At 40.3% G+C, this 26631-nt stretch overlaps 1 protein-coding gene across 4 annotated transcripts in view; it reads right to left on the reverse strand.

The window, feature by feature from the left end:
* The window catches only part of safb (scaffold attachment factor B), a 51554-nt gene that overhangs the window by 14068 nt on the left and 10855 nt on the right, over positions 1-26631 (reverse strand). For all 4 annotated transcript variants that reach the window (XR_012101784.1, XM_073068872.1, XM_073068870.1 and 1 more), the window contains 12 exons: positions 25439-25466; positions 23533-24037; positions 22997-23046; positions 22351-22466; positions 18567-18716; positions 17634-17758; positions 13404-13552; positions 12523-12611; positions 9028-9170; positions 7325-7481; positions 954-1075; positions 718-873 (listed from right to left, as the gene is read on the reverse strand). Coding sequence is in view for 3 of the 4 variants with exons in the window: in XM_073068872.1 (XP_072924973.1) it covers positions 718-873; positions 954-1075; positions 7325-7481; positions 9028-9170; positions 12523-12611; positions 13404-13552; positions 17634-17758; positions 18567-18716; positions 22351-22466; positions 22997-23046; positions 23533-24037; positions 25439-25466 (1790 nt within the window). In the remaining variant the exon portion in view is untranslated. The remainder of the gene's footprint in view (positions 1-717; positions 874-953; positions 1076-7324; positions 7482-9027; positions 9171-12522; positions 12612-13403; positions 13553-17633; positions 17759-18566; positions 18717-22350; positions 22467-22996; positions 23047-23532; positions 24038-25438; positions 25467-26631) is intronic.

A 26631-nucleotide genomic window follows, 5' to 3' on the forward strand; every position in this document is an offset into this window, starting at 1 on the left:
AATAGAGGAAAAATAGCCAATATAAAAAGAGGAGAGGGGTGGGACAACTGCAAGCAAATAATAGGTAAGGAGTCAACCAACAATGGCAGGCAATGGTGGAGGCAAACACAATAGAGACATTTAAAAGGTTCTTAGAAAAGCACATGAAAAACGTCTCAGTTTTACTATGTACATACCAGCAGTTATGGTTGAAATGACAATAAAAGTGACGACTTGACATGAATGTGCAGGGAATGGAGGGATATGGATGTTGTCTAGGCAGAAGGGATTAGTTCAGTTAGGTGCTTTTGTGGCGACCCACTTCCTAGCGTGCTCGAACCGGCTCACAAATAGCCAGGCCAGCCCCAAAAGGGCGCCAGGTCTGCTTCACCAACAAAGGGAAAAGCCTGCGCAGGACTGTGAGTACGTGCCCCCTACAGCATCCGCACCCGGGGAGGGCGGGATCAGGGAGGCTTTAAAGCGAAGCTCGAATAAAATCTTCTTTATAACTGTAGTTTACCGACTCCGCGTCGTTATTTCAGCGCTGCGTGTAGCACACCGTTACACTTTGCTATTAACACTCAAGTTCCCTAATTCAACTTCATTTATGTAGAATTCTCAAAAATTAAACTAGACTTTCCTTAAAAGCAATCCAGCTGCTTAATGTAATTATCATTTATTTACCCATCATCCCATTGTCAACTTAATTGCATACTAAACTCTTAATTCACAACATACCTGTCTATCTGCATATCCATAAATGCCCGACCTCGATCCCGACGGTCAAAATCACTGAACCTGTCTGGGCGGCCGAAATCTGACCCATGACTGCTATATCTGTTGTCACTGTCCAACGCCATACGTTTCTGATCAGGCCAATACTGATCATCTCGCCTATAAAGAGATCATCATTTGGATCATACACACACAACTAGTAGCCAAAGCAGGGAGCAAAATTATGATTCAATATTTACCTATCGCTTTCATACGGCCTTTTAAGACCACCACGGCGTTCATGTTCATAGCGCATTTGCTCCTGTTGACGTCGGAGTTCTTCTCTCTCTCTATTTATTCGCTCTTGTTCACGCCTTCTTTCCTGTGCAGAAATAGGGAAATTACATATTTAAGGTTATATAAACGTACCAGCTTAGTTTACGGTTGCTGCAGCAAAAATGGCTACTTAACATAGAAACATAGAAAACCTACAGCACAATACGCCCACAAAGTTGTGCCGAACATGTCTCTACCTTAGAAATTTCTAGGCTTACCTATAGCCCTTTATTTTACCAAGCTCCATGTACCTATCTAAAAGCCTCTTAAAAGACCCTATCATATCCGCCTCCACCACCGTTGCTGGCAGCCCATTTCATGCACTCACCATTCTGAGTAAAAAACATACCCGACATCTCCTCTGCACCTACTCCCCAGCACCTTAAACCTGTGTCCTCTTGTGGAAACTATTTCAGTCCTGGGAAAAAGCCTCTGACTATCCACACAATCAATGCCTCTCATCATCTTGTACACCTCCAGCAGGTCACCTCTTATCCTCCTTCGCTCCAAGGAGAAAAGACCGAGTTCACTCAACCTATTCTCATAAGGCATGCTCCCCAATACAGGCAACATCCTTGTAATCTCCTCTGCACCTTTTCTATGGCTTCCACATCCTTCCTGTAGTGAGGCGACCAAAACTCAGTACAGTACTCCAAGTGGGGTCTGACCAGGGTCCTAATATAGCTGCAACATTAGCTCTTGGCTCCTAAATTCAATTCCACGATTGATGAAGGCCTATACGCCTTCTGAATCACAGAGTCAACTTGTGTAGCTGCTTTGAACATTCTATGAACTCGAACCCCAACATACCTCTGATCTTCTACACTGCCAAGAGACTTACCATTAATACTATATTCTGCCATCCTATTTGACCTACCAAAATGAACCACTTCACACTTATCGGGGTTGAACGCCATCTGCCACATCTCAGCCCGGTTTTGCATCCTATCAATGTCCCGCTGTAAGCTCTGACAGCCCTCCACACTAACCGTAACACTTCCAACCTTTGTGTCATCAGCAAACTTACTAATCCATCCCTCCACTTCCTCATCCAGGTCATTTATAATAATCACGAAGAGTAAGGCTCCCAGAACAGATCCGAGGCACTCCACTGGTGACCGACCTCCATGCAGAATATGACCTGTCTACAATCATTCTTTGCCTTCTGTGGGCAAGCCAGTTCTGGATCCACAAAGCAATGTCCCCTTGGATCCCATGCCTCTTTACTTTCTCAGTAAGCTGTGCATGGGGTACCTTATCAAGTGCCTTGCTGAAATCCATATACAGTCGGCCCTCCTTATCTGCGGGGGATTGGTTCCGGGACCCTCTGCGATATCAAAAAACGTGGATGCTCAAGTCCCTTATTTAGCCTGTCTCAGTGCGGTGGTCTTTAGGACCCAGCGGAACCCAGGACCTTATTTAACCTGTCTCAGTGCAGTGGAAATTAGGACACTGCGGCGTACCTCTGAATCCGCAGTATTCTGTTCACGAAAATAATCACGATTGAAAATAAAGTGAAAGTAATAAAGCGATCAGAAAGCGGTGAAACGCCATTGGTCATTGGAAAAGCGTTAGGCTACAGTCAGTCAACGATCAGAACAATTTTAATGGAATACACCCCAATGAAAGCTACAATTATTACTAAGCAATGCAGTGGTTTAATTATTGAAATACATATGTTTAAGTGTTTTATATGCATAGAACGGTAAAATGTACACAATATACTAACACAAACGTTTGACTAACTGATGCTAAGTAATACCGCATGTACCTGTGTCGACTTCGAATCCGACTTAAAGACGGACTCAGGAACGGAACTCGTTCATAACCCAGGGACTGCCTGTACTTTTAAATCATCTCTAGATTACTTATAGTACCTAATACAATGTAAATGCTATGTAAATAGTTGTTTTACTACATTATTTAGGGAATAATGACAAGAAAAAATAGCCTGTACATGCTCAAATGACGAGTGCTGGAGAGAGAACTTCTGAGTTTTCCCGATCCGTGGTTGGCTAATCCGTGCATGCAGAACCGTGGATAAGGAGGGCTGACTGTACAGTACATTTACGTTCTTCATCAATGTGTTCAGTCACATACTCAAAAAATTCAATCAGGCTCGTAAGGCACAACCTGCCCTCGACAAAGTCATGCTGACTACTCCTAATCATATTATACCTCTCTAAATGTTCATAAATCCTGCCTCTCATGATCTTCTCCATCAACTTACCAACCACTGAGGCAAGACTCAATGGTTTATAATTTCCTGGGCTATCTCTACTCCCTTGAATAAAGGAACATCATCCGCAACTCTCCAATCCTCTGGAACCTCTCCCGTCCCCATTGATGATGCAAAGATCATCGCCAGAGGTTCAGCAATCTCCTCACACAGTAGCCTGGGGTACATTTTGTCTGGTCCCGGCGACTTATCCCACTTGATGCTCTCCAAAAGCTCCAGCACAACCTCTAATATCTACATTCTCAAGCTTTTCAGTCTGCTGCAAGTCATCACTACAATCACCAAGATCCTTTTCCATAGTGAATACTGAAGTATTTATTAAGTACCTCTGCTATTTCCTCTGGTTCTATATACACCTTCCCACTGTTACACATGATAGGTCCTATTCTTTCATGTCTTATCCTCTTGCTCTTCACATACTTGTAGAATGCCTTGGGATTTTCCTTAATCCTGCTTGCCAAGGCCTTCTCATGGTCCCTTCAGGCTCTCCTAATTTCCTTTTTAAGCTCTTTCCTGTTAGCCTTATAATCTTCTAGATCCCTAACATTACCCAACTCTCTGAACCTTTTGTAAGCTTTTCTTTTCTTCTTGACTAGATTACAGCCTTTGTACACCACAGTTCCTGTACCCTACCATAAGTTCCGTCTCATTGGAACGTACCTATAAAAAACCTCACACAAATATCCCGAGTATCTGCCATATTTCTTCTGTACTTTCCCGAGAACATCTGTATCAAATTTAAGCCTCCAATTTCCTGCCTTCTAAATTGTCTGTTCCTGTCTCTCTCTAGTGTAATCGTAAAGGAGATAGAATTATGATCACTATCTCCAAAATGCTCTCCCAATGAGAGATCTGACACCTGACCAGGTTCATTTCCTAATACCAAATCAAGTACAGCCTCTCCACTTGTAGGCTTATCGCCAAGAAACCTTCCTGAACACACCTAATAAACTCCATCTAAACCCCTTGCTCTAGGGAGATGCCAATCGATATTTGGGAAATTAAAATCTCCCATCATGACAAATTATTACCCCTTTCCAGGATCTGTTTCCCTATTTGCTTCTCAATATCCCTGTTACTATTAGGCAGCCTATAAAAAAACATCCAGTAAAATTACTGACTCCTTCCTGTTCCTAACTTCCACCCAGAGACTCTGTAGACAATCCCTCCATGGTGTCCACCTTTTCTGCTACCTCCGATCAACAGTGCCACACCCCCGCCACTTTTGCTTCCTGTCCCTGAGACATCCAAGTCTCTATAATGACCACCACATCATATCTCTAAGTACTGATCCACGCTCTAAGCTCATCTGCTTTGTTCACAACACTCCTTGCATTAAAATAAACACATCAAGCCTTTGGTCGGAGTGCGTACCTTCTCTCTCTCACCTGCTTGTTCTCCCTCTCGCCCTGTCTTCAAGCTTTCTCTATTTGTGAGCTAAGCTCCTCTTCCCCAGTCTCTTCAGTTCGGTTCCCACCCCCGAACAATTCTAGTTTAAACTCTCCCCAGTAGCCTTAGCAAACCTCTCCGCCAGGAGGTTCAACAGTCCCCACCTTTCAAGAAAACTGATCAACAGTCCCCACCTTTCAAGAAAGGAGGGAGAGAGAAAACAGGGAATTATAGACCGGTTAGCCTGACGTCAGTGGTGGGAAAGATGCTGGAAATTACGACACATTTGGATAGCAGTAGAAGGATCAGTCCGAGTCAGCATGGATTTATGAATGGAAAATCATGCTCGACTAATCTTCTGGAGTTTTTTTGAGGATGTAACTATGAAAATGGACAAGGGAGAGCCAGTGGATGTAGTGTACCTGGACTTCCAGAAAGCTTTTGATAAAGCCCCCCATAGGAGATTAGTGGGCAAAATTAGGGCACATGGTACTGGGGGCAGAGTACTGACATGGATTGAAAATTGGCTGGCTGACAGGAAACAAAGAGTAGCAATTAACGGGTCCCTTTTGGAATGGCAGGCTGTGACCAGTGGGGTACCGCAAGATTTGGTGCTGGGACTGCAGCTGTTTACAATATACATTAATGATTTAGATGAAGGGATTAAAAGTAACATTAGCAAATTTGCCGATGACACAAAGCTGGGTGGCAGTGTGAAATGTCAGGAGGATGTTATGAGAATGCAGGGTGACTTGGACAGGTTGGGTGAGTGGGCAAATGTATGGCAGATGCAGTTTAATGTGGATAAATGTGAGGTTATCCACTTGGTGGCAAGAACAGGAAGGCAGATTACTATTTAAATGGAGTCAAGTTAGGAAAAGGGGAAGTACAACCAGATCTAAGTGTTCTTGTACATCAGTCAATGAAAGCAAGCATGCAGGTACAGCAGGCAGTGAAGAAAGCTAATGGCATGCTGGCCTTTATAATAACAAGAGGAATTGAGTATAGGAGTAAAGAGGTCCTTCTGCAGCTGTACAGGGCCCTGGTGAGACCCCACCTGGAGTATTGTGTGCAGTTGTAGTCTCCAAATTTGAGGAAGGACATTCTTGCTATTGAGGGAGTGCAGCATAGGTTCACAAGGTTAATTCCTGGAAAGGCGAGACTGTCATATGTTGAAAGATTGGAGCAACTGGGCTTGTATACACTGGAATTTAGAAGGATGAGAGGGGATCTGATTGAAACATATAAGATTATTAAGGGATTGGACACACTGGAGGCAGGAAGCATGTTTCCGCTGATGGGTGAGTCCAGAACTAGAGGCCTCAGTTTAAGAATAAGGGATAGGCCATTTAGAACAGAGATGCAGAAAAACTTTTTCACCCAGAGAGTGGTGGATATGTGGAATGCTCTGCCCCAGAAGGCAGTGGAGTCTCTCGATGCATTCAAGAGAGAGTTAGATAGAGCTCTTATAGATAGCGGGGTCAAGGGATATGGGGAGAGGGCAGGAACGGGGTACTGATTGTGTATGATCAGCCATGATCACAGTAAATTGCGGTGCTGGCTAGAAGGGCCGAACAGCCTACTCCTGCACCTATTGTCTATTGATATTGGTGACCCAGGATTCAAGTGCAACTCATCCTTTTTGTACAGGTCACACCTGCCCCAAAAGAGGTTCCAATGATCCAGAAATCTGAATCCCTGCCCCATGCTCCAATCCCTCAGCCACGCATTTAACCTCCACCTCATCCTACTCTTATTCTCACTGTTGCGTGGCACAGGCAGTAATCCCGAGATTACTATCTTTGCGGTCCTGCTTCTCAACTTCCATCCCAACTCCCTGTAGTCTTTTTTCAGGACCTCTTCTCTTCTACCATTTGGTTCTTGAACCAAACAGCAAAAACCCTAACCACTGGCTTAGCAACACCATGAAAACTGTGTTCGTTTTATACCAAAATACTTCTTTATTCTAACTGCGCTATTTCTTGTAAAAAAAAATTGTATATATATTTTTTTCTGAATGTTGCTTATATGACACTGCTACGTATTTTAATCGCACTTGTTCCCGTAACATTTCCTCGAGGCTACTAGGTGTCACTCTGAATAACAAGTGAATCCTGACATTTGCATTTAATTCATAGAAGGCCCTTTAGCCAACTCATCCATGCCAACTAAGATGCCCATCTAAACAAGTCCTATTTGTCTGTTTGGCCCATGTCCCCTTAAACCTTTCCTATCCATGTATCTAACCAAATGCCTTAAGTTACTGTACCTGCTTCAACCATTTCCTCCGGTAATTTGTTCACAGAAGAATTTGCTCCTTGTATTTCTATTAAAGCCTTCCCCTCTCATCTTAAACCCATGTCCCTCAAGCCTCAATTCTCAAACCCAAGAGGAAAAAAATGTACACATTCACACTTTCTATGCCCCTTGTGATTTTATACGCCTTCATACAATCACTCCCCAGTCTCCTACTGTCCATAGGATGAAGTCCTAGCCTACCCAAGCTGTTGTTATAATGCAATCCACAGTCCTGTCTCTGCAAATCTTTTCTTCACTCTTACCAGCTTGATGGCATCTTTCCTATGGCAGAGTGCTTAAAATAAACACAAAAACTCCAAAATGGCTTCATCAACATTATTGCAATTGCAAAATGAACTTCCATCTTACCTGTTCTATTTGGATCCTCTCCCGTTCCAGTTTTTCACGTTCTAGCCGTTCCCTCTCCAGACGTTTTCTTTCAACTTCAAGTCGCTCTCGCTCCCGTTGCAGCAACTCCCGTTCTTGGCGTTCTCGCATACGTTCCCTCTCCCATTTTTCCCGTTCCCTAATAAAGTAGATTTTAAAAATCATTTTGAAATAAAGTGCACCAACTGGCCGGGGGGGGGGAGGGAGGAGAAATTTCCCCTTACCAAAAGATGCAGAGAACACTTCACTATCCTCCCATTCACCCTCATAAATGGCTTCTATTCAGTTATTTCAAACCTGCCACTGCTATTTAATCCACTACCACTGTTATTTGGTTATAACCATTACCAACAACTTACTTAATATGAACCACTGCATGACCTCAGCACATGTTTGATCCTACAGAACTTCAGTTTAGCAACTTCAATGCTGCTTGCCTCTGATGAAATTATCATTCACCAATTTTAGCCCATAAGACACGAGCACAATTAGGCCATTCAGCCCACCGAGTCTGTTACCATTCCATTGTGGCTGATTATCTCTCCCAACCCCATTTCCCTGCCTTCTCCTCTGACACCTTGATTAGTCAAGAAACTATCAACCCCCACTTTAAATATACCCAATAACTTGGCTTTCACGGCCACTTGTGGCAATAAACCCCAGATTCACCGCCCTCTGACAACATAAATTCCTCCTTATCTCTGTTATAAATGAACATCCTTCTACTGAGGCTGTGCCCTCTCATCCTAAACACCCACTATAGGAAACATCCTCATCACCTCTGCTCTATCTAGGCCTTTCAATATTCGATAAGAGTTCAATGAGATCTTCCCTCATTCTTTTAAACTCAAGCATGTACAGGAGTATATTTAAAAGATATTTAGATGGGCACATATATAGGAAAGGATTAAATACAGGCAAATGGGACTAGCTCAGATAGGTAACTTGGTCAGCACGGTTAAGTTGCACAGATGGGTCTGCTTCTATGCTATACCAATTCTAGGACTTCACTTACAGCTCAAGTTACAAGGATAAACACAGAAATGCAACATATAATCTAAACATATTAGAAACAAAAACCTACAGCACAATACAGGCCCTTCAGCCCACAAAGTTGTGCTGAACGTGTCCTTACCTCAGAAATTACTAGGCTTACCTATACCCTTCTATTTTACTAAGCTTCATTTACTTATCTAAAAGCCTCGTAAAAGACCCTATTATATCTGCCTCCACCACCGTTGCCGACAGTCCATTCCATGCACTCATCACCGAGTAAAAAAAAAACTACCTCTGACATCTCTTCTGTACCTACTCCCCAGCACCTTAAACCCATGTCCTCTTGTGGCAACCATTTCAGCTCTGGGAAAAAGCCTCTGACTATCCACACGAACAATGCCTCTCATACCCCAGTAGCCTGGGGTATATTCTGATATAGTGTACTGAACCCATCAGTGAACCAAGCCTAGAGTGCATTCAGGCCAGTCAATGGTTTGGTGCAGTCATTTTATATAGCATGGAGTACACTATGAAAGGATCATAAAATGGATCCAAGCATAAATCCATAAGCCATGCAATTCAGTTGTATTTGTCAACTGGAAAAAAATATTTACTTTGTTTTTTATCTCTTTACTAAAAACCACAAGATTAGATAGAAATTGGAAAAAACCTTTCAAGATTTAACTCACCTGCGCCTTTCAATCTCACGAATCTCCCGCTCACGCTGCCTTTGCCTCTCACGCTCCCGCTGCTCTTTAATCTTATCGAAGGACAGTATGTCCTTTTTGTCCTTTTCTTTACTGTCTGACTTGCTGTCCAAATTCTTTACAGACTATGTTAACAGAAAGATTTTCTCTTTAATTTTAGTATTTTGTAAGTTGAGCTTAAGAGCCTGGAGTAAGGGTATCCAGTGTTTACAAAAAGAGCACTGGTGCAGAGACTTACTGATAGAAGGGATAATTTATCCTACTTTTGGACATGGTTGAATGTTTTAATTTGTAAGTATCATTCACTAGACCTCTTCACTAGAGTAAACTGCATGAAAATACAGAACATTTTGAATAGCATATGCCAATAGTGCTTAAATGAGATTGCGGAGGTTACAGTTGCAAGACAGCAGGGCATGCTTAGAGACTCTTATCAATGCACCAGTGCTATCAAATATTTGAAGAATGAACAAGTTTAGCTTAAGGCAGGCAAGAAAAGCGTTTTACAACTCTGTAGAGCGTGAAGTATCCGGAATAGGTTATTTTGATCAATTTGAAGGGTCTTGGCCAGAAACGTCGACAGCACTTCTCCCAGGCTGCCTTGCCTGCTGTGTTCCACCAGCATTTTGTGCGTGTTGTATTTTGATCAATTCTCAGTTTTCCATCCTCTCAGGTGTCCTGCTGTAACCTCTGACAGCACACCACACTATCCACAACACCCCAAACTTTGTGTCATCAGAAAATTTACTAACCCATCCCTCCACTTCCTCATCCCCAAGGCATACCACTGGTCACTGACCTCCATGCAGAATATGACTCATCTACAACCACTCTTTGCCTTCTGCGGAAAAGCCAATTCTAAATCCACAAAGCAATGTCTCCTTGGACCCCATGCCTCCTTACTTCTTCAAGGAGCCTTGCATGGGGTACCTTATCAAATGTCTTGCGGAAATCTATATACACTACATCTACTGCTCTACCTTCAGCAATGCATTTGGTCACAGTCTCAAAAAATTCAATCAGCCTCATAAGGCACGACCTGCCTTTGACAAAGCCCTGCTGACTATTCCTAATCAGATTATGCCTCTCCAAATGTTCATAAATCCAGCCTCTCAGGATCTTTTCCATCAACTTACCAACCACTGAAGAAAGACTCACTGGTCTATAAAATCCCGGGTTATCTCTACTCCATTTTTTGAATAATGGAACAACATCCGCAACCCTCCAATCCTCCGGAACCTCACCCATCCCCATTGATGATGCAAAGATTGTTGCCAGAAGCTTAGCAATCTCTTCCCTCACCTCCCACAGTAGCCTGGGGTATATCTCGTCTAGACCCAGTGTCTTATCCAACTTGCTGCTTTCTAAAAGATCCAGCACATCCTCTTTCTTAATGTCTCCATGCTCGAGCTTTTCAGTCCACTGCAAGTCATCCCTACAATTGCTAAGGTCCTTTTCTGTAGTGAATACTGAAGGAAAGTTATTAAGTACCTCTGCTATCTCCTCTGGTTCCATACACACTTTTCCACTGTCACACTGGATTGGCCCTATTCTCTCACATCTGATCCTCTTGCTCTTCACATACTTGTAGAATGCCTTGGGGTTTTCCTTAATCCTGCTCGCCAAGGCCTTCTCCTGGCCCCTTCTGGCTCTCCTAAATTCATTCTTAAGCTCCTTCCTACTAGCTTTATAATTTTCTAGAACTCTTAACATTACCTAGTTTTTTTTTGAACCTTTCGTAAACTTTTCTTCTTGACTAGATTTTCAACAGCCTTTGTACACCATGGCTCCTGTAACCTACCACGAGACTGTACCGTCTCATTGGAACGTACCTATGCAGAACAGCACACAAATATCCCCTGAACATTTGCCAGATTTCTGCCGTGCATTTCTGAGAACATCTGTTGCCAATCTAGTTCCTGCCTCATATTTCCCCTTACTCCAATTAAATGCTTTCCTAACTTGTCTGTTCCTATCCCTCTCCTATGCTATGGTAAAGGATAGAAGTGTGATCACTATCGCCAAAATGCTCTGCCACTGAGACCCAACACCTGACCAGCAGCATATCCCAATACCAGATGAAGTACAGCCTCTCCTCTTGTAGGCTTATCTACATATTGTGTCAAGAAACCTTCTTGAACACACCTAACAAACTCCACCCCATCTAAACCCCCTCGCTCTAGGGACACGCCAATCGATATTTGGGAAATAAAAATCTCCCACCACAACCACCCTGTTATTATTACACCTTTCCAGAATCTGTCTCCCTATCTGCTCCTTGATGTCCCTGTTACTTTTGGGTGATCTATAAAAAAAACACCTAGTAGAGTTACTGACCCCTTCCTGTTCCTACCTTCCACCCACAGAGATTCCACAGACAATCCCTCCATAACTTCCTCCTTTTCTACAGCTGTGACTCTATATCCGATCAGCAGTGCCACGCCCCCATCTCCTTTGGCCCCCCCCCCCAACCCCCTGTCTTTACTGAAAGATCTGAAGCCTGGCATTCTAAGTAGCCATTCCTGCCTCTGAGACATCCAAGTCTCTAATGGCCAAATCATAGCTCCACGTACTGATCCACGCTCTAAGCTCATCCGTTTTGTTCATGATATTCCTTGTATTAAAATAGACATGTCTCATACCATCAGTCTGAGCTTATCCCTTCTCTATCACCTTTCGTCTCTCAGCCACGTATGTATCCCCCACCTCACTCTATTCCTATATTCACTGTTGCTTGGCACAGGCAGTAATCCCTTATCTTTGAGGACCTGCTTCTCAACTGCCTTCCTAACTCCATGTTGTCTGTTTTCAGGACCTCCTCCCTTTTCCTATGGCTGTTCACCTTCCTACTTCAGGACATCGTGGACCTGATCAGGAACATCCCAGACCCTGGCACCTGGGAGGCAAATTACCATCTGTACTACTTTCCTGCGTCCAGAGAATCGCCTGTCTGACCCCTAACTATAGAGTCCCTTATCACTGCTGCCATCCTCTTCCTTTGCCTACCCTTCAGAGCCACATGGCCAGACAGGCAACCACTGTTGCTTCCCCCAAGTAGGTTGTCCCCCTCAACAGTACTCCTTATTGTTAAAGGGGGACAGCCTCTAGTATCTGACTCTTGCCTTTCCCACTCCTGACTGTAACCCACTTATCTGTCTCCCGAGGCCCCGGTGTGACTACTTGCCTATCGCTGCCCTCCATCACCTCCTCACATTCCCTGACCAGACAAAGGTCATTGAGCTGTAGCACGACGTACTTGACACAAATGTGGCCTCCCAGGAAGCTGGAAGACTGGATTAATAGCAGATCAAAAGCCAATGTTCGATTAAAATAGTATTGCTTTTCCCATTTCAGTTTAACACAATTCTCTCTCTGGAGTATTTTACTCAATTTTAATCGGCTGGGATAAAATATTTCAGGCAGCTTCACCAAGCTACAGAATTGTCTTTATTTTGTGGCACTACATGAATAACTTACTGACTCATCTTTGGATTTTGTTTTCACACTGATGACTGGTTCTCCTTTAGATTCATCCATTACAACTATTCTTTCAGAACCACGACTTCCTGAAAGCATAAAGCAAATGCTTAAACACTTTATAATACTAGAGGCATTTTACTTTGTCAGAATCATGTGCAAAGGTAATTTAAATTTAAAAAAACTGAAATTCTGACCCAGATGTGTACTTCAAAACCAAATTCTCAAATCTGCTAACCAAATCTATGTAGCAAATACTATCGAAGAAAGATTAAAATCATATTTAGAGCATTTTGAAATTCTTCAACTTAACTCTTTTTGCAGAGCTTAAGATTATAGGGTCAGTTACTTGTGGTGAGTAGTGTTAAACATTTAAAAAGTGAACAGACTTGTCAGGATTTCTGCAAAGTTTGAAATCATTTGGTTATTAGGCACTTAGCAAGGGCCAATAAAACAAAATCAGATTGGAGTGGAGCCACCATTGTATGCTTGCACAGGGTTAGTGAGGAACTGTGGCTTTGGTTCAAGAGTCTTCAACCATGAGAGGTGACTTGATTATAGGTGCACATAAGGGGCATACACAGAGTGCACAGCCAGAGACACTCCCCCCCCCCCCCCCGATGGAAATGGCCAATACAAGGAGGGGGCAAAATGTTAAAGTGATTGGAAAGTATAGGAAGATGTCAAAGGTATGCTTTGTTTTATACACAGTGGTGGGTGTGTGGAATACACTACCAGGGATGGAGATAGAAGCAAGCAGAGACAATTAAGAGAATCTTAGGAACATGATGGATGAAAGAAAAAATGGAGGGCTATGTAGTAGGGAAGGATTAGATAAACCTTAAGGGTCTGTATTGTGTTGTTCATTCTTGGCATCTTACCTGATCTGCTTCCATCAGCGCGCGAGGATCCTGATTTCCGTTCAACTTTAAAATCTTTCTTATCATCCCTCTTTTCATCCTTGGGCTCTTTCTTTTTGTCATCCAATTTCTTTGAATCATCTTTTTTATCATTTTTGCCACAACTTGATCTAAAGTACAATTGGATTTATTAAAAGGATTTCATCATCAAGTCAACTGGTATACATGGTCAATAGGTTTCAGACCTGCTTAACTATTTTCCAGCAATTTTTTTTCCCTTGCACATACTTTTCCTAGTATCAACTTGCAGGCCTGTCAAACACTTGAATGTTACTTAATGTGCAATAGGTTGCTTCAGATTCTAATTACTGGAGTTAAGAAAAAAAACTAACAACCAATTCTTCCAGATGCAAAAGAATTTTCTCACATCATTCTATATTAGTAGAGCTATTCTTGAAATACACGGGATATACTCAATTTCCTTTAACACTTGATTATGAAGTTTGATATTTAAGTGCAACACATGGGAAATGTTGTATTGCCAAGAAATCAACCTTCAGTCCGAGTATTAAATGGCTTAAAGAAAATTTTCTCACAAATGGGTACTTCTCCATATGTTAACCTTATGATTATTGAGAAATATATTTTGATTTATTTTTATTCAAATGTAGCACAACAGACCCTTCCAGCCCAATGAGTACACGCTGCTGATTAGACCCATATGAGCTTAATAACCCATATATCTTTAGAATGTGGGAGGAAACTAGAATACCTAGAGGAAGCTTCTGGAAGATGGCACCCGCAAACAATGTGACCAAGGGTGACATCCTTCAAACTGTTCACAAAACTTCTTTCACATCATCTTTCTCATTTCAAATATGTTCTGCCATTGTTGGAGTCTGTCATCTACATTTTGGGGGGGGGGGGGGGGGTGGGGGTGTTTTGGGTGATTGAGCCATCTGGCTCTATGAAGTTTCCGAGGGTATTTGATCAGGTTTGGATCCAAGTGTGCAGTAAAGCACCAATGAAGACTGAAATCATCAAGGCAAGTGGGTATTCAGCACTGTCTACCAGCCCCTCATTTGCTGATGCCAGGAGGTGTCTGCATGTGACACTGAACTTGAATGGTCTCTCCCTACCCTGATGCTGTCGGGAGGATGGTACTGGGCAAGGTTTAATCAATGTGGTTATGGGTTGGATTGGATTCTGTAGTTCGTGTTATGATGTGTTTCTGGTCTCTTCTACTTTTGTTGCTATTTTGTGCAACTTTGATTGGGGCAGCCTACAGGTAACATATAATATAGCACTAGATTGAACAGTGCTGAACTGACCTGAACATGCCTGTCTTATATTCTGTTTATTGCATTTTTTGCTGCTTGTGTGATTAGTTTCTTTTTGCGTATGATCGGGGTGGGGGTGCTTAATGTTTTACTTTTAACTAGCTCCATAGTTTTCTTTCTTTTGTGGCTGTCCATCCATCAGAAGACAAATCTCAGGGTTGTATACTACATACACACTTTGATTATGAATTTATTTTGAACTCTGAAACCCATGTGGTCACAGGGGAAAAATTCCTTACAAATGCTGACAACACAACTGAAATTTGCCATCACAACTAGAACATACTGAAATCTATAATTTTCATCAGGTTTTCCATTATAAACAAGACTTGCCTATGCTTGAAGAATACCAAATTGAGTAACTTGATTCATTGTATGTAAACTGTTTCAGAAATAAGACGATGAGACCGAAGAAATAAGACAATGTAAAGCAAAATTGGCAGTAAAATATTTTATAATAAATAATTTACAACACTAATACATAATTAAGGACTTAAAAAATCTCACAGGAATGTCCAATACCTAGGGTGTAAGCCCAATGTTTTGAGGTCAAAAAGCTATGACTAGATAACAGACCCAAATGAGCAAAGAATCAGGTAAAAGGGTAAACACAGGCTGAGAAGTTAAAGGGGAATATGGTAACATTACAAAGAATGAAACAATTATTTTGTCTACATTCTCAGAATAAAAGATACAAAAGGTAGTATTCCGGAACAAGCTGGTGACATTAGTTTTCATTGCTATCTTCAGAGTACAGAAAGTATCAAAGGTTTATTAATGACAGAATGACCCAAGGAGCTGATTATTGACTTCAAAAGGAGAAACTGGAAGTTCAGGAGCCAATCCTTATCAGGGGATAGATGTGGAGAGGATCAGCACCTTTAAATACCTCAGTGTTATCATTTCAGAAGATCACCCTGAAGATTATGAAGAAAGCACGGCAGCGCCTCTCCTCTTCTTTACAAGCTTGCAAAGGTTCAGCATGTCATCTAAAACTTTGACCAACTTCTATAGATGTGAGGTGGAGAGCAGATTGACTGGCTACATTACAGCCTGATATGGAAAGACCAATACCCTTGAATGGAAAAGCCTACAAAAAGTAGTGGATACGACCCAGTCCATCATGGGCAAATGCCCTCAGCGCCACTGAGCACAGATGTAGAAGAGCAGCATCCATCAAGGACCCCCATCACTCAGGCTATACTCTCTTCTTGCTGCAGCTCCAGGAAGTTATTACCCCTCAACCATCAGATTCTTGAACCCATCACTGAACTGCTCCCACAATCTATGGACTCACCTTCAAGGACTCATCTCGTGTTCTCAGTATTTACTTATTGAGAACTTATTTACTTACTATTTATCTACCCATTTAGTTTTCTTCTCTTTTTGTATTTGCAGTTTGTTATTTGCACATTGGTTGTTTGTCAATTCTGTTGTGTGATTCTATTGTGTTTCTTGGATTTACTGTGAATTCCCATAACAGAATGAATCTCAGGGTTGTAGATGGTGACACATATACCTTGAACTTTTAGGATTAATGAGTAGATGCTGAACAACTGCCTAATTCTTGGACTGGGGATGCATGCAGTCATGTTTACAAAATATTAACAAACTTGCAATTCAGTTATTTGATATTGGTTGTGGAATGTAGCTATGAGTTAGGTGCTGCACACTTTTTAAACTAACTTCCTTGTACATTTCTAGCAAAGGAAGTCAATTCACACAAAACAATTGTAATGTAGTCTTATCCTATCATTTTTGTTAAACTTTGATAAAATGCCAACTTATTTCATCGAAACATATAGTTTTCCCCAAGGAGTCTACACATAATGTTAAGAACAGGATATACAAGGATATGAACTTTTGGGTAGTTCTTGTAATAGACTTTAATGCTATCAGGTCACTCTCTTGTGTAACCACAAAACATTTAGTGATATGCTATACTATCAAATTAAGCAGCTTTAACTCTCCCTCAGGCAAAGGATTTTCCAAAAGAGCCTTGTGGAAAAGGACTGCAATAATTGAAAAGGCTAAAAAAAAAAAATGCAAATTTGGACCAAGCTTTATTATACTGCATTACAGCATTTCAAAGTTACATCCTATGGAGTATATTTTGTCTAAAATAATTAATCCTAATAAACAAGATATCAAGGATGTTGAATTCATGACAGAATTCGATATAACCAAGACATAATTGAATTCAAATCCTTAAATTTCTTCCCTCAGCAGCAATAATCTCAGAAGACAAAGGAGACAGAGGAGCCCATTCAGCACATCAAGTCTGCTCCACTATCAATCACAGCTGACTTATTTTTCCTCTCAGTCTTGTTCTCCTGTCTTCTCCTTGTAATCTTTGAAATCTTTATCAATCACAGGCCATTCAACTCACTAATGCTTTGCAAAAGAGGCTCTTAATTTTTACCACTATATCTTATTTTCTATAGTCAGGACCAAAGAACTGTTATTGGGGATACTTTTCCTGTAGGCTGCCAAGCATAGCATATTATCACTGACATCAGACTACATATGAAAAGTTAAATTTTAAACACTGCACATACAATACGAATTGGTACAATTCGTAAGATGAGAATGATCTTCCTTCCCATCTGTACCTTTAGTAAAGTATCAGTGTACCAAATCAGGGAAGACTGTGTGCCATGTTAATAAGGTGCAACTGAATACTTACGAAGCAAGGTTTGTACAAATTGGTGATAACCCATCTAAAAAGATTAATAAATCGCTTACTGTTTTATTGTGGGCAAGGCCTTTATATTCCGAAAAAATTATACTTCTATACAGTATATGATCTATCACATTAATCAACTCTGCTTTATTACCAACATTTAACAAAGTACACAATTTCACAAACCACCTGAACAATATTTTAAACAAATTTTCAATTAAAACCAACCTGTCAGTTTTGGAATCTGCAGAATGACGCCTATCACTGCTGAGTTCTCGACTGGATGCTGACTTGGGATCCTTTTTTGAATCATCCTTCTTATCTGGTTTCTTACCTGATGGCTCATTTTTAGCCTGAAAAAAAATACAAATAGCTATCAACAACCTCAACATAAAACCATTACAACTCATATTTCTGATTAGCTGGAACCTCAAGCACCAATTACTAACCATAATGAAAATTCCTTCCACATACATGATCCTGTGCTGACTTATACACAATTCTACTTAGTTAATAAAAATGGGCCATGTTTACCAGACAACGGCAATATTCATAGCTCGGATTCTCAACACCTACTGCATACTGTCTTGAACTCTTAAAAATCAGATAGAGGCCAATGAAGGGCGGGAGTATTTTAATCATTTTATACGCAGAGTCAGGGTATACTTGATCCAAAACTGGAATGTAGAGTCTTCGTACTTCGCTAATACAAATCAAGAGAACAAAGGTCCTGGTGTGGCTGGCGAGCTTACAGAGGACCAGGAGACTTGAATTAATCCATCAAAATCCACAACACAGGCAGGATTCACACCAGTATGTGCATCTGCTTACTGGTAATCAATGAGACTGCTGAAGGAACTAGTGTGCCTTATGAATTGGCTTAATAGCCTTAAGTGATCACACTATCATTATGATTTTACTAATTTTTTTGCTCAAGATTTCAACATTCCATATTTTGTCTTCATTTTCTCAAAGGATTCTAGCCTTTATTCTCAGATACATGGTTAAATTTTAAACACATTTGTAACTCAGGTATCTTACCCATTAAATTCCCTTAAATTCTAAACAGGTTTTATGAGTGCTGATGGATCAATTATTTTAAATACTGTATTTACTGTTTTATTTTGGTCATGAATTTATCCTATGCCATTTTACACGCACCTTCTCTACAGAGATCATTCGCCCATGTAGCTCTGTTCTATGCAAATTGCCAATACATTTTGTTGCCTCTTCGCTGGTTGACATGGTCACAAATCCATAGCAACGTGCTCCTGGACTACGAGCATTAGTCACAACTTTTGCACCAACCACCTGGATAGAAAAAGCATTGTTTAAAGTGAATTTAATTTAAAAAAAAGCAAAATATAAAAGTTCAGTTTTCACGTCAACTGAGTGGCACAAGTGCTAATAATTATTTGCCAGCTAATACCTGGAATAAGATTCTATCCATGAAGTAATCCAGTTAGGTATCAAACTGAGCTGTGTGTCTAAACACTTGGCCGACATGACATTCAGAAACGTATAGCAACTTCACAACGGGCATCATGATTAGACATTCTCAAAATTCTATGCTCATTTACACCTCTGTGTAAATAATCTCACTACAATAGTTTCATCAGCTTTTTTTAAAATAAAGATCTAGATGGGACATTTTCTCACCCCATGTAGTTACCTCTGAATATCCGAAGATCTATGAAATTACTTCAATACCATAATACTCACAAAATCGCATGCTGAAGTATATCCTGACTGAGATTTAGAGATGAATAGCATCCAGAAGTTTCATGCAGTGACTGATACAGTCAACACAAATTACATTCAGGTCAGAAAACAAGCTGCTGACTTACCGATAATGTAATAGATGGTGGTTAAAGACAAAGCTTTCTATCTCAAATTTCTTGACTCCCTTGGACTGCAATAAGCTAATTTATCCTACATGAATCTGGTTAAAATATTAACAATGCATCTTTGGGCACTCTTAAAATACTGTCTACAAATAGAAATTGCGGTTGGAAAATGTTTTGCAAACAAACCATACCACTAACAATAGCTCAAAAATAATTTTGTCATTTAGCTGGAAGGAATGCAAGCTGTGAAGAGCATGCAAAGCAATTCTAATATGACTTAGACAAGTTGGTTGAGTGGACAAACACATGGCAATTGTAGCTTAACTTTGCTAAATTTGAGGTTATCCACTGTGATTCTAACAGCAGAAAGTCAAATTATCCAAGATAGAGACAAGGGACAATGAAATGCGACCTGAACATCTGTCACCGGAAACAAGCAACAGGCATGCAGGAAAGAAAATCAAAGTTTGCCTCCATTGCAACTGGCTGCAAGTACAGAATCAAGAATCAGGTTTACTATCACCGGCATACATCGTGAAATTTGCTGACTTTGCAGCTGCAGTACAATGCAACATAATAGACAAAGAAACTGAATTATAGTATTCATGTACTGAATAAGTAGTGCAAAAATATAAATTAAAGAAAGTAGTGAGGTCGTGTTCATGGGTTCAATGTCTGTTCAGAAATCAGATGGCAGAGGGCAAGAAGCTGTTCTGAATCAGTGTGTCTTCATGTTTCTGTACCTTCTCCCTGATGGTAGCAATGAGAAGAGTGGTGATTGGGTGATGGGGCCACTTTAATGATGGGATGCCTTCTTTTTGATGGCATCACTCTCTGATAACGTCCTGAATACAATGATGTCACAGGACTTTCTGTTAAGAACTCAGGAGTTATGAAATTCAGGCATTCATTCACAAGGTCTTCAGATCATAATGAAGTAGACTGCGAGGCCAAGAGTCAATCTTACCGTGCTAGAAAACCATTTATTGACAGTAGGGTAGTGGTATGTGCTTTTAGTCTTTTGCATTTTCTACCTGATTGGGGAGGGAGGCAGAAGATATGAAGAATGGATGGGGTTTTTAAATTACACCGGCTGGCTTCAGAAGGCAGGAAGACTATAAACGGAGTCCATGGAGGGGAAACTTTCGGTGATGTGCTAAGCAGTGCCAGACAACCAAAACTGGCCTACATCAAATCAGGCAATTATGGCTAAGTTATTTTGCAACAATTTCAGAGAAATGTGAAAACCAGACTAATACTGTCACATCAAATATGGTCACAGGCCTATTTGTTCTGTTAATATTTGTGCACTCAGTCAGCCCTCACAGCATTTTGGGTGCCAGGGTTCTCTGCCCTCAAACGTTTAGACAACCAATGGGAATTACCTTGTCTCAACGAAGGTGTTTGATCATTCATGTGTCTCTCATTGTAGATATCGAGCTCAACGGAAGCAATGTTAGGAATTGAATTGACTTTATTTCTTACATCCTTCACATATGAGTAAAAACCTTCTTATGTCTGTCTGAATGTGCAATGATAGTAATTTATAATAAATAGAACAGTGCATGTAATACTGAAACACACTCAAGTCAGCATGAGCTGATCGTCTGATGGCCTGGTGGAAGAAGCTGTCCTGGAGGCTGCTGGTCCTGGCTTTTATGCGGCAGTACCATTTCACGGATGGTAGCAGCTGTGATAGATTGTGGTTGGGGTGACTCAGGTCTCCAATGATCCTTCAGGCTCTTTTCTCACACCTGACTTTGTAAATGTCTTGAATCATGCGAAGTTCACAACTACAGATGCGCTGGGCTGTCTGTACCACTCTCTGCAGAATCCTGCGATTAAGGGAGGTACAGTTCCCATACCAGGCAGTGATGCAGTCAGTCAGGATGCTCTCAATTGTCCCCCTATAGAAAGTTCTTAGGATTTCGGACTTCCTAAACCATCTGAGGTGAAAGAGGCGCTGTTATGTCTTTTTCACAACACAGCTGGTGTGTACAGACCATGAGGCCCTTGGTGATGTGGATGCCAAGGAATTTAAAGCTGTTTACCCTCTCAAACCCAGATCCATTGATGTTAATAGCGGTTAGCCCATCTCCATTCCTCCTGTAATTCACAACGAGCTCCTCTGTTTTTGACACTGAGGGAGAGTTTGTTTTCTTGACACCACCATGTCAAAGAGATAAATTCTTCCCTTGTTATTGTTTGAGATTAGGCCAATCAATGTAGTGGTCCTTGGCAAATTTAATTAGATTAGAGCTGAGGGTGGCAACACAGGCAAGGGTATACAGGGAATAAAAGAGGGGACCCAATACACAATCCTGAGGGGCTCCTGTGCTGAGCGTCAGAGGAGTGGAGATGAGGGAGCCCACTCTTACCACCTGGCAACGATCTGGCAGGAAGACCAGGATCCAGCTGCACAAGACAGGGTCAAGGCCGAGGTCTTGGAGCTTCCTGTTGTGCCTGGATAGAATTATGGTGTTGAATGTTGAACAGTCCAAGAACAGCACCCTCACACAAGCAAACTTATTCGCCAGATGTGTAAGAACAGTATGTAGAACAGACTCAAAATATTTAAGTAAATGATACTATTGAAATTGTATTGAATCATCTGATGTTCCCTCTGTTCTTAAAAGAACAAAATTTGAGGGACTCCAATAGAATACCTGATGTTAAACTTAAAAAGACCACTGATATCAACCAGCTTCAGTACTCCTGACAGTATAAGCAGAAACCAAGGCTTTTAAAGCATTCTTTCATTGGAATTTTGGAAAAAGCGATGTAGGGTATCCCATTTAAAACAAAGTAAAATTTCTTCACCCAGAGTGACAAATCTCAGTCACAGAAGATAATTAACTATATAAGACAAGAGATATTTCTCAATGCTAAGTTTCAAGAGATATTGGAAGGCAGGAACAGTGTACTGAAATGGACGATCAACCATGCTGATGAATGATGGGAGGGTCAAAAGCACACACCGACATTCTTCAATGCTTTAATTTTTAAAATCAGCACATGTGCATTTTGAGAACAGTAATCATTAAAAAGTCTAACGAGGATTTAAAGAGAGCGAACTTCATTATTCTAATAATTGTTACCTTTCCATATTTACTGAAGAGGTTCTTCAAGTCAGTTGCCCTGGTGGCGGAGGACAGGCCACTCACCCAAAGGTTCTTTCCTAGACTGTCTGAAATGGTGGAACTACCAGATCGGCCTGAACAATAACAAATTAGCTTTAATAGACAAAACTTTTTTCCTGACTCCAGAATAACCCAGAAAGAGAAATAAAAAGATGGGGGGGAAAGAAGAGGAGGAAGAGAAAATCTTAATCACAGTGCATTTTGTAAAGAAATTCTATAGTCAAGCCACAAACCACTAAACAGAGCAAAAGTTTTCAGTAACCCAAGTTTAAAAAATCCATTATGTAAAAATACTGCTCAGTTCAGATACGTGTTTATTACTTTGCTTCAATGTTAGGCTAATGTCTTAAGTTAAACTCCATGTCCTTTCATCCTCAAAGTGGATAAAGTCTCAAAACTCCCACCTCCCAATTGAACAGTTGCCATTCTAACACTTAAGGTTTCTTAAAATAGTAATATTTCCTTCTCAGGGATTACTTTTGATAAATATTCATAGGGTTGCAGTATTTACTGAACAAACATTATATCAACATCTATATACAGAGTTGAAAATTTTGAATTTTTTTCGGCTAGATAGACAACGCTGTTCAATTCTATGGCCTACCTTTCTCATCTTTTGCTGCAATTTTAGTATCTTTTCCATCCTTGATAGAGCTAAAGTACAAAATTAGATTTGTTAGATAGAGAATAACAAGATTCCAGAAAAGTACTTTGAAAAGTGAGATCTTTTCTCAATCCAAGCAAACTATCCAATACCTACCCAAGTATAATGTTATACTTGAAAATGCAATTATCGAACATTGGGTGTAGGGACAATGACATTTTAGGATTTCATTTGGCAATGAAACTGTACATAAATTGTCTTATTACATTTTTAGTACTGCCGATGAAGAGGACACACAGATGCAAAATATTCCAGGTTTGTGATCAACCTCTTCAGGTTGGAGGAGAGCAGAAAGTGTATTAGGAAGTCACCTCTAACAGTACAAGAGGGGAAAAAATTAAGAACATTGAAACAAAAACGAGATAGATCAAAATTACCACCATGTGCAGGCCAATTCATGAGACAAGTTTATACTGATATCTTAGTATGTATGGAAAAAAAGAAAGCTTCTGATCTAGAACTGAGAAACAACAAACCTCTTGTTCTGATCACTGCCCTCTATAATCGAGATTTCTTTCTTAGCTGCTTCAGTGGAATCACCTTCATCTTCTGTTTTCAATGTTTCATCTTTGCTTTCTTCAGTTCCTGGCTGCTGTTCTTTCTCTGTGCTCTCAATGCCTGCCCCTTCTAACTCTTCTTTCTGTTGCTCGGCTTCCATTTCGGCCAAATTTGGTGTTGTGCTCACTTCATTTTCATTTTTGTTGCCACTGAGTGCTTGATTGGAGGGTTTCTTGGAGTCAGTCCCCAATGATTTTGATTCTTTCTTGGGAGCATCCAAAAAATCATTGTCGAGTTCCAATGTCAGTGCATCCTCTGCTTGCACAGTAACTGAGATGTTGTCATCTTCTTCTTCTTTCTCGTAGGATTCTATGTTGATCATTTCTTGTGCAGAGATCATTTCTTGGGTCTCTTCTGAGGGCTCCTCCTCGATAGGGACTGAACTACAAGCTTCCCCCGAACTTTCGGCTACATTCTCCTTCTCTACGGGATCAATGGGAATAGAATGGCACAAGGTTTAATTACCACTGAAATAAAGCAAGAACATACATGGAGCTAACACGCCTGCCACGTTATTAGGCAGGACTGCCCCTAGCTTGTACTAGAACCACAGGGAGATTGGAAAACTGAGGGAGCACACAGCTACCTACACAAAAATAAATTAATTGCAATTCTTAACTAAATTACCAATAGATTCTTCAATAACTCCATAGATCAGACAGACTCCTCAAAGCTGCAACGGTTAACTTTGGAAGTAAGCAGACGTAGTTCAAGTGAATACATGTCCATATAATTCCAAGCAGTAAATAGCTGAAGTTCAGAAATTCCTTTGCAATTCAAGGTGCTCAGAAATAATTTTCAAATACTTCCAAGAATGTTCAACAAATGTTTCCTTTTGATAGGTCTAAATCTTCTGATTTACTTCATTTCTTCAAACTGAAGTTAGAGTCCAGCAAAACATGTAATGTACTTGAGCAGATGGACTGTTCATCAAGTCCTTAAATGTTCTTGATGGATTGCTCTTCCATTTGCTTCAAACTGCAGCATTTACTTAAATTCACTTAGGTCTGTATTTTGTATTATTCAAAAACTGTAACCTGATCAGTTTCTTTTACATTGGTAAGACTTCAGTTTAGACACTTAAGACTTCCACTTCATTGCCCATCCTGTAGAATTTAGAGGTGTGAACAGAATATTCTTGTGTACTCATTCACATCACCAGATCAAGTTTTGAAAATCCAGTTAGAATGCCAAGATGTTTAACAGCATGAACATGTGCTGGATTTGTACATAAATTAGATACATCTACGTTGCACAACTAACTTTTAATTTTTTTTTCTTGCCAAGAACACCAAAGTTAAAACATGCTGAGGGAAAAAAAACAATCATTACAAATTTTAGTCTATCCCAACAGTTTAAAAGCTTGACGAAATCCTTACATTTGCTTCCCATCACTGAGAAATTTGCAGAATTCTACTTTTTAAAATAACTAACATATCCCAAATCAAATTTTCTTGATTTAGACAAGTAGTCTCAAGTCCCCCAACACTAGTTGCAGGATTGTAATCCAACCTCTACCACTCCCCCCCAGAAGTAAATTTAAACACCAATAGAAATAAGATCCCATTCAAAATATACAGAACAGTACCAGCTTTCAAAAAAAGCTGCTGGTTATGTACAAGTTAGTTGTGCCACTAGAACTTTATAGCAGGTTGGAATAATGTAGCAGATCTGGGATGTGCCTAAGTTTTCCAGTCTCCCTGTACCTGTGCTGCTTTGAACCACTGCTTTCTATTCCAGAATACTTGCATGAGATCAAGTTCTTAAAAGTGAGAAATATAAAGCTGCTCTGGGGCATACTGATGGAAGGATAGTCTCTAATACCTGTTTCTTCAAGTATATCTTCGGTGTCCTAAAAACAAACGAGAACAAACACTGTTAATACTGATAACAGCAAAAATTAAGCAGAATTACAGTCTATTAGCCATTCAATGAATACAAATTATTTGCAGACACAAGAAACTTCAGATCCTGGCCAAACACTTAAACTGTTTGAGTAACTGAGCAGGCCAGGTGGCAATTGTAGAGGCAAAGGGATTGACAACATCTTGGCTATCAATCCTGCTCAAAGAACTCTAAGTCCAGACCCAAGAACACTGATTATCCCTTTGCCTCCACAGATGTTGCCTAATCCAATGGATTTTCTCCTGTAGCTTGCACTATTACTTTTAAAAGTCTTTTGTATGAAAAAACACAACTTAAAAGGATTATCTGAATACACTAATGAAATGCATTAGTGATAACAGAATCAAAGTGTCTACAATGCTTCATGTACCATTAATGCATGTCACCTAATATGTACATCCAAAACCCAAGTATAAAAATGTCAGGCTGACGGAGGAGGAATGCAACCTCAGCAGTGCATAAACAATGAGAGTAACCTAGTTGCTGTCAATACCATTATCTGTAATTACACCAGTTAAAATGCAGCATCATTTACTCATGTTTCAAAATTTGTTCTGTTGCATTATACAAAGTTGTGTCATTAAAAGAGCTGGAAAACCAATTAAAATAGTTAAGTATATTTTGTATAAACAAGGATAACACTGAGCATAAAAGTAGATATTCCCTCTGAGCCATAAAATTGTTGTACAAATCCAAGATTCTGGATATCAGCCTATTCAAGTATTGCTTCTTTACCCAAAAGGTATTTTCTGCATTTCTCCTTGAATATGACTCATACAGTACAAAGACACTTAAAAAGCTTTCATTATTATGTTTATACCCAGCTCTGCCTCTCAGAATCCTATCATGGAGTCAGTTAAAATTGATAAATTACAAAAATATTCAATTTTCCAAAGGCAAAAAGCAATAGCTGGAATGTATCTGCAGTTGCTTCACCACTAGTGACTTCTTCCACACCTTCTTTGCTTACTATGATTTAACAGGATGGGATGAGTCCTATCTAAATTATCCTGTAAATCTATTGTTTTCTATTTTCCAATAACACAAAACACTATACTGCCAATTTACAAATTACTCCAGGGTGTAAACTAATATGCCATTAGTTTCATATT

The sequence above is a fragment of the Hemitrygon akajei genome, chromosome 16 (assembly GCF_048418815.1).
Source record: "Hemitrygon akajei chromosome 16, sHemAka1.3, whole genome shotgun sequence".
In the NCBI taxonomy this organism is placed as follows: Eukaryota; Metazoa; Chordata; class Chondrichthyes; order Myliobatiformes; family Dasyatidae; genus Hemitrygon; species Hemitrygon akajei.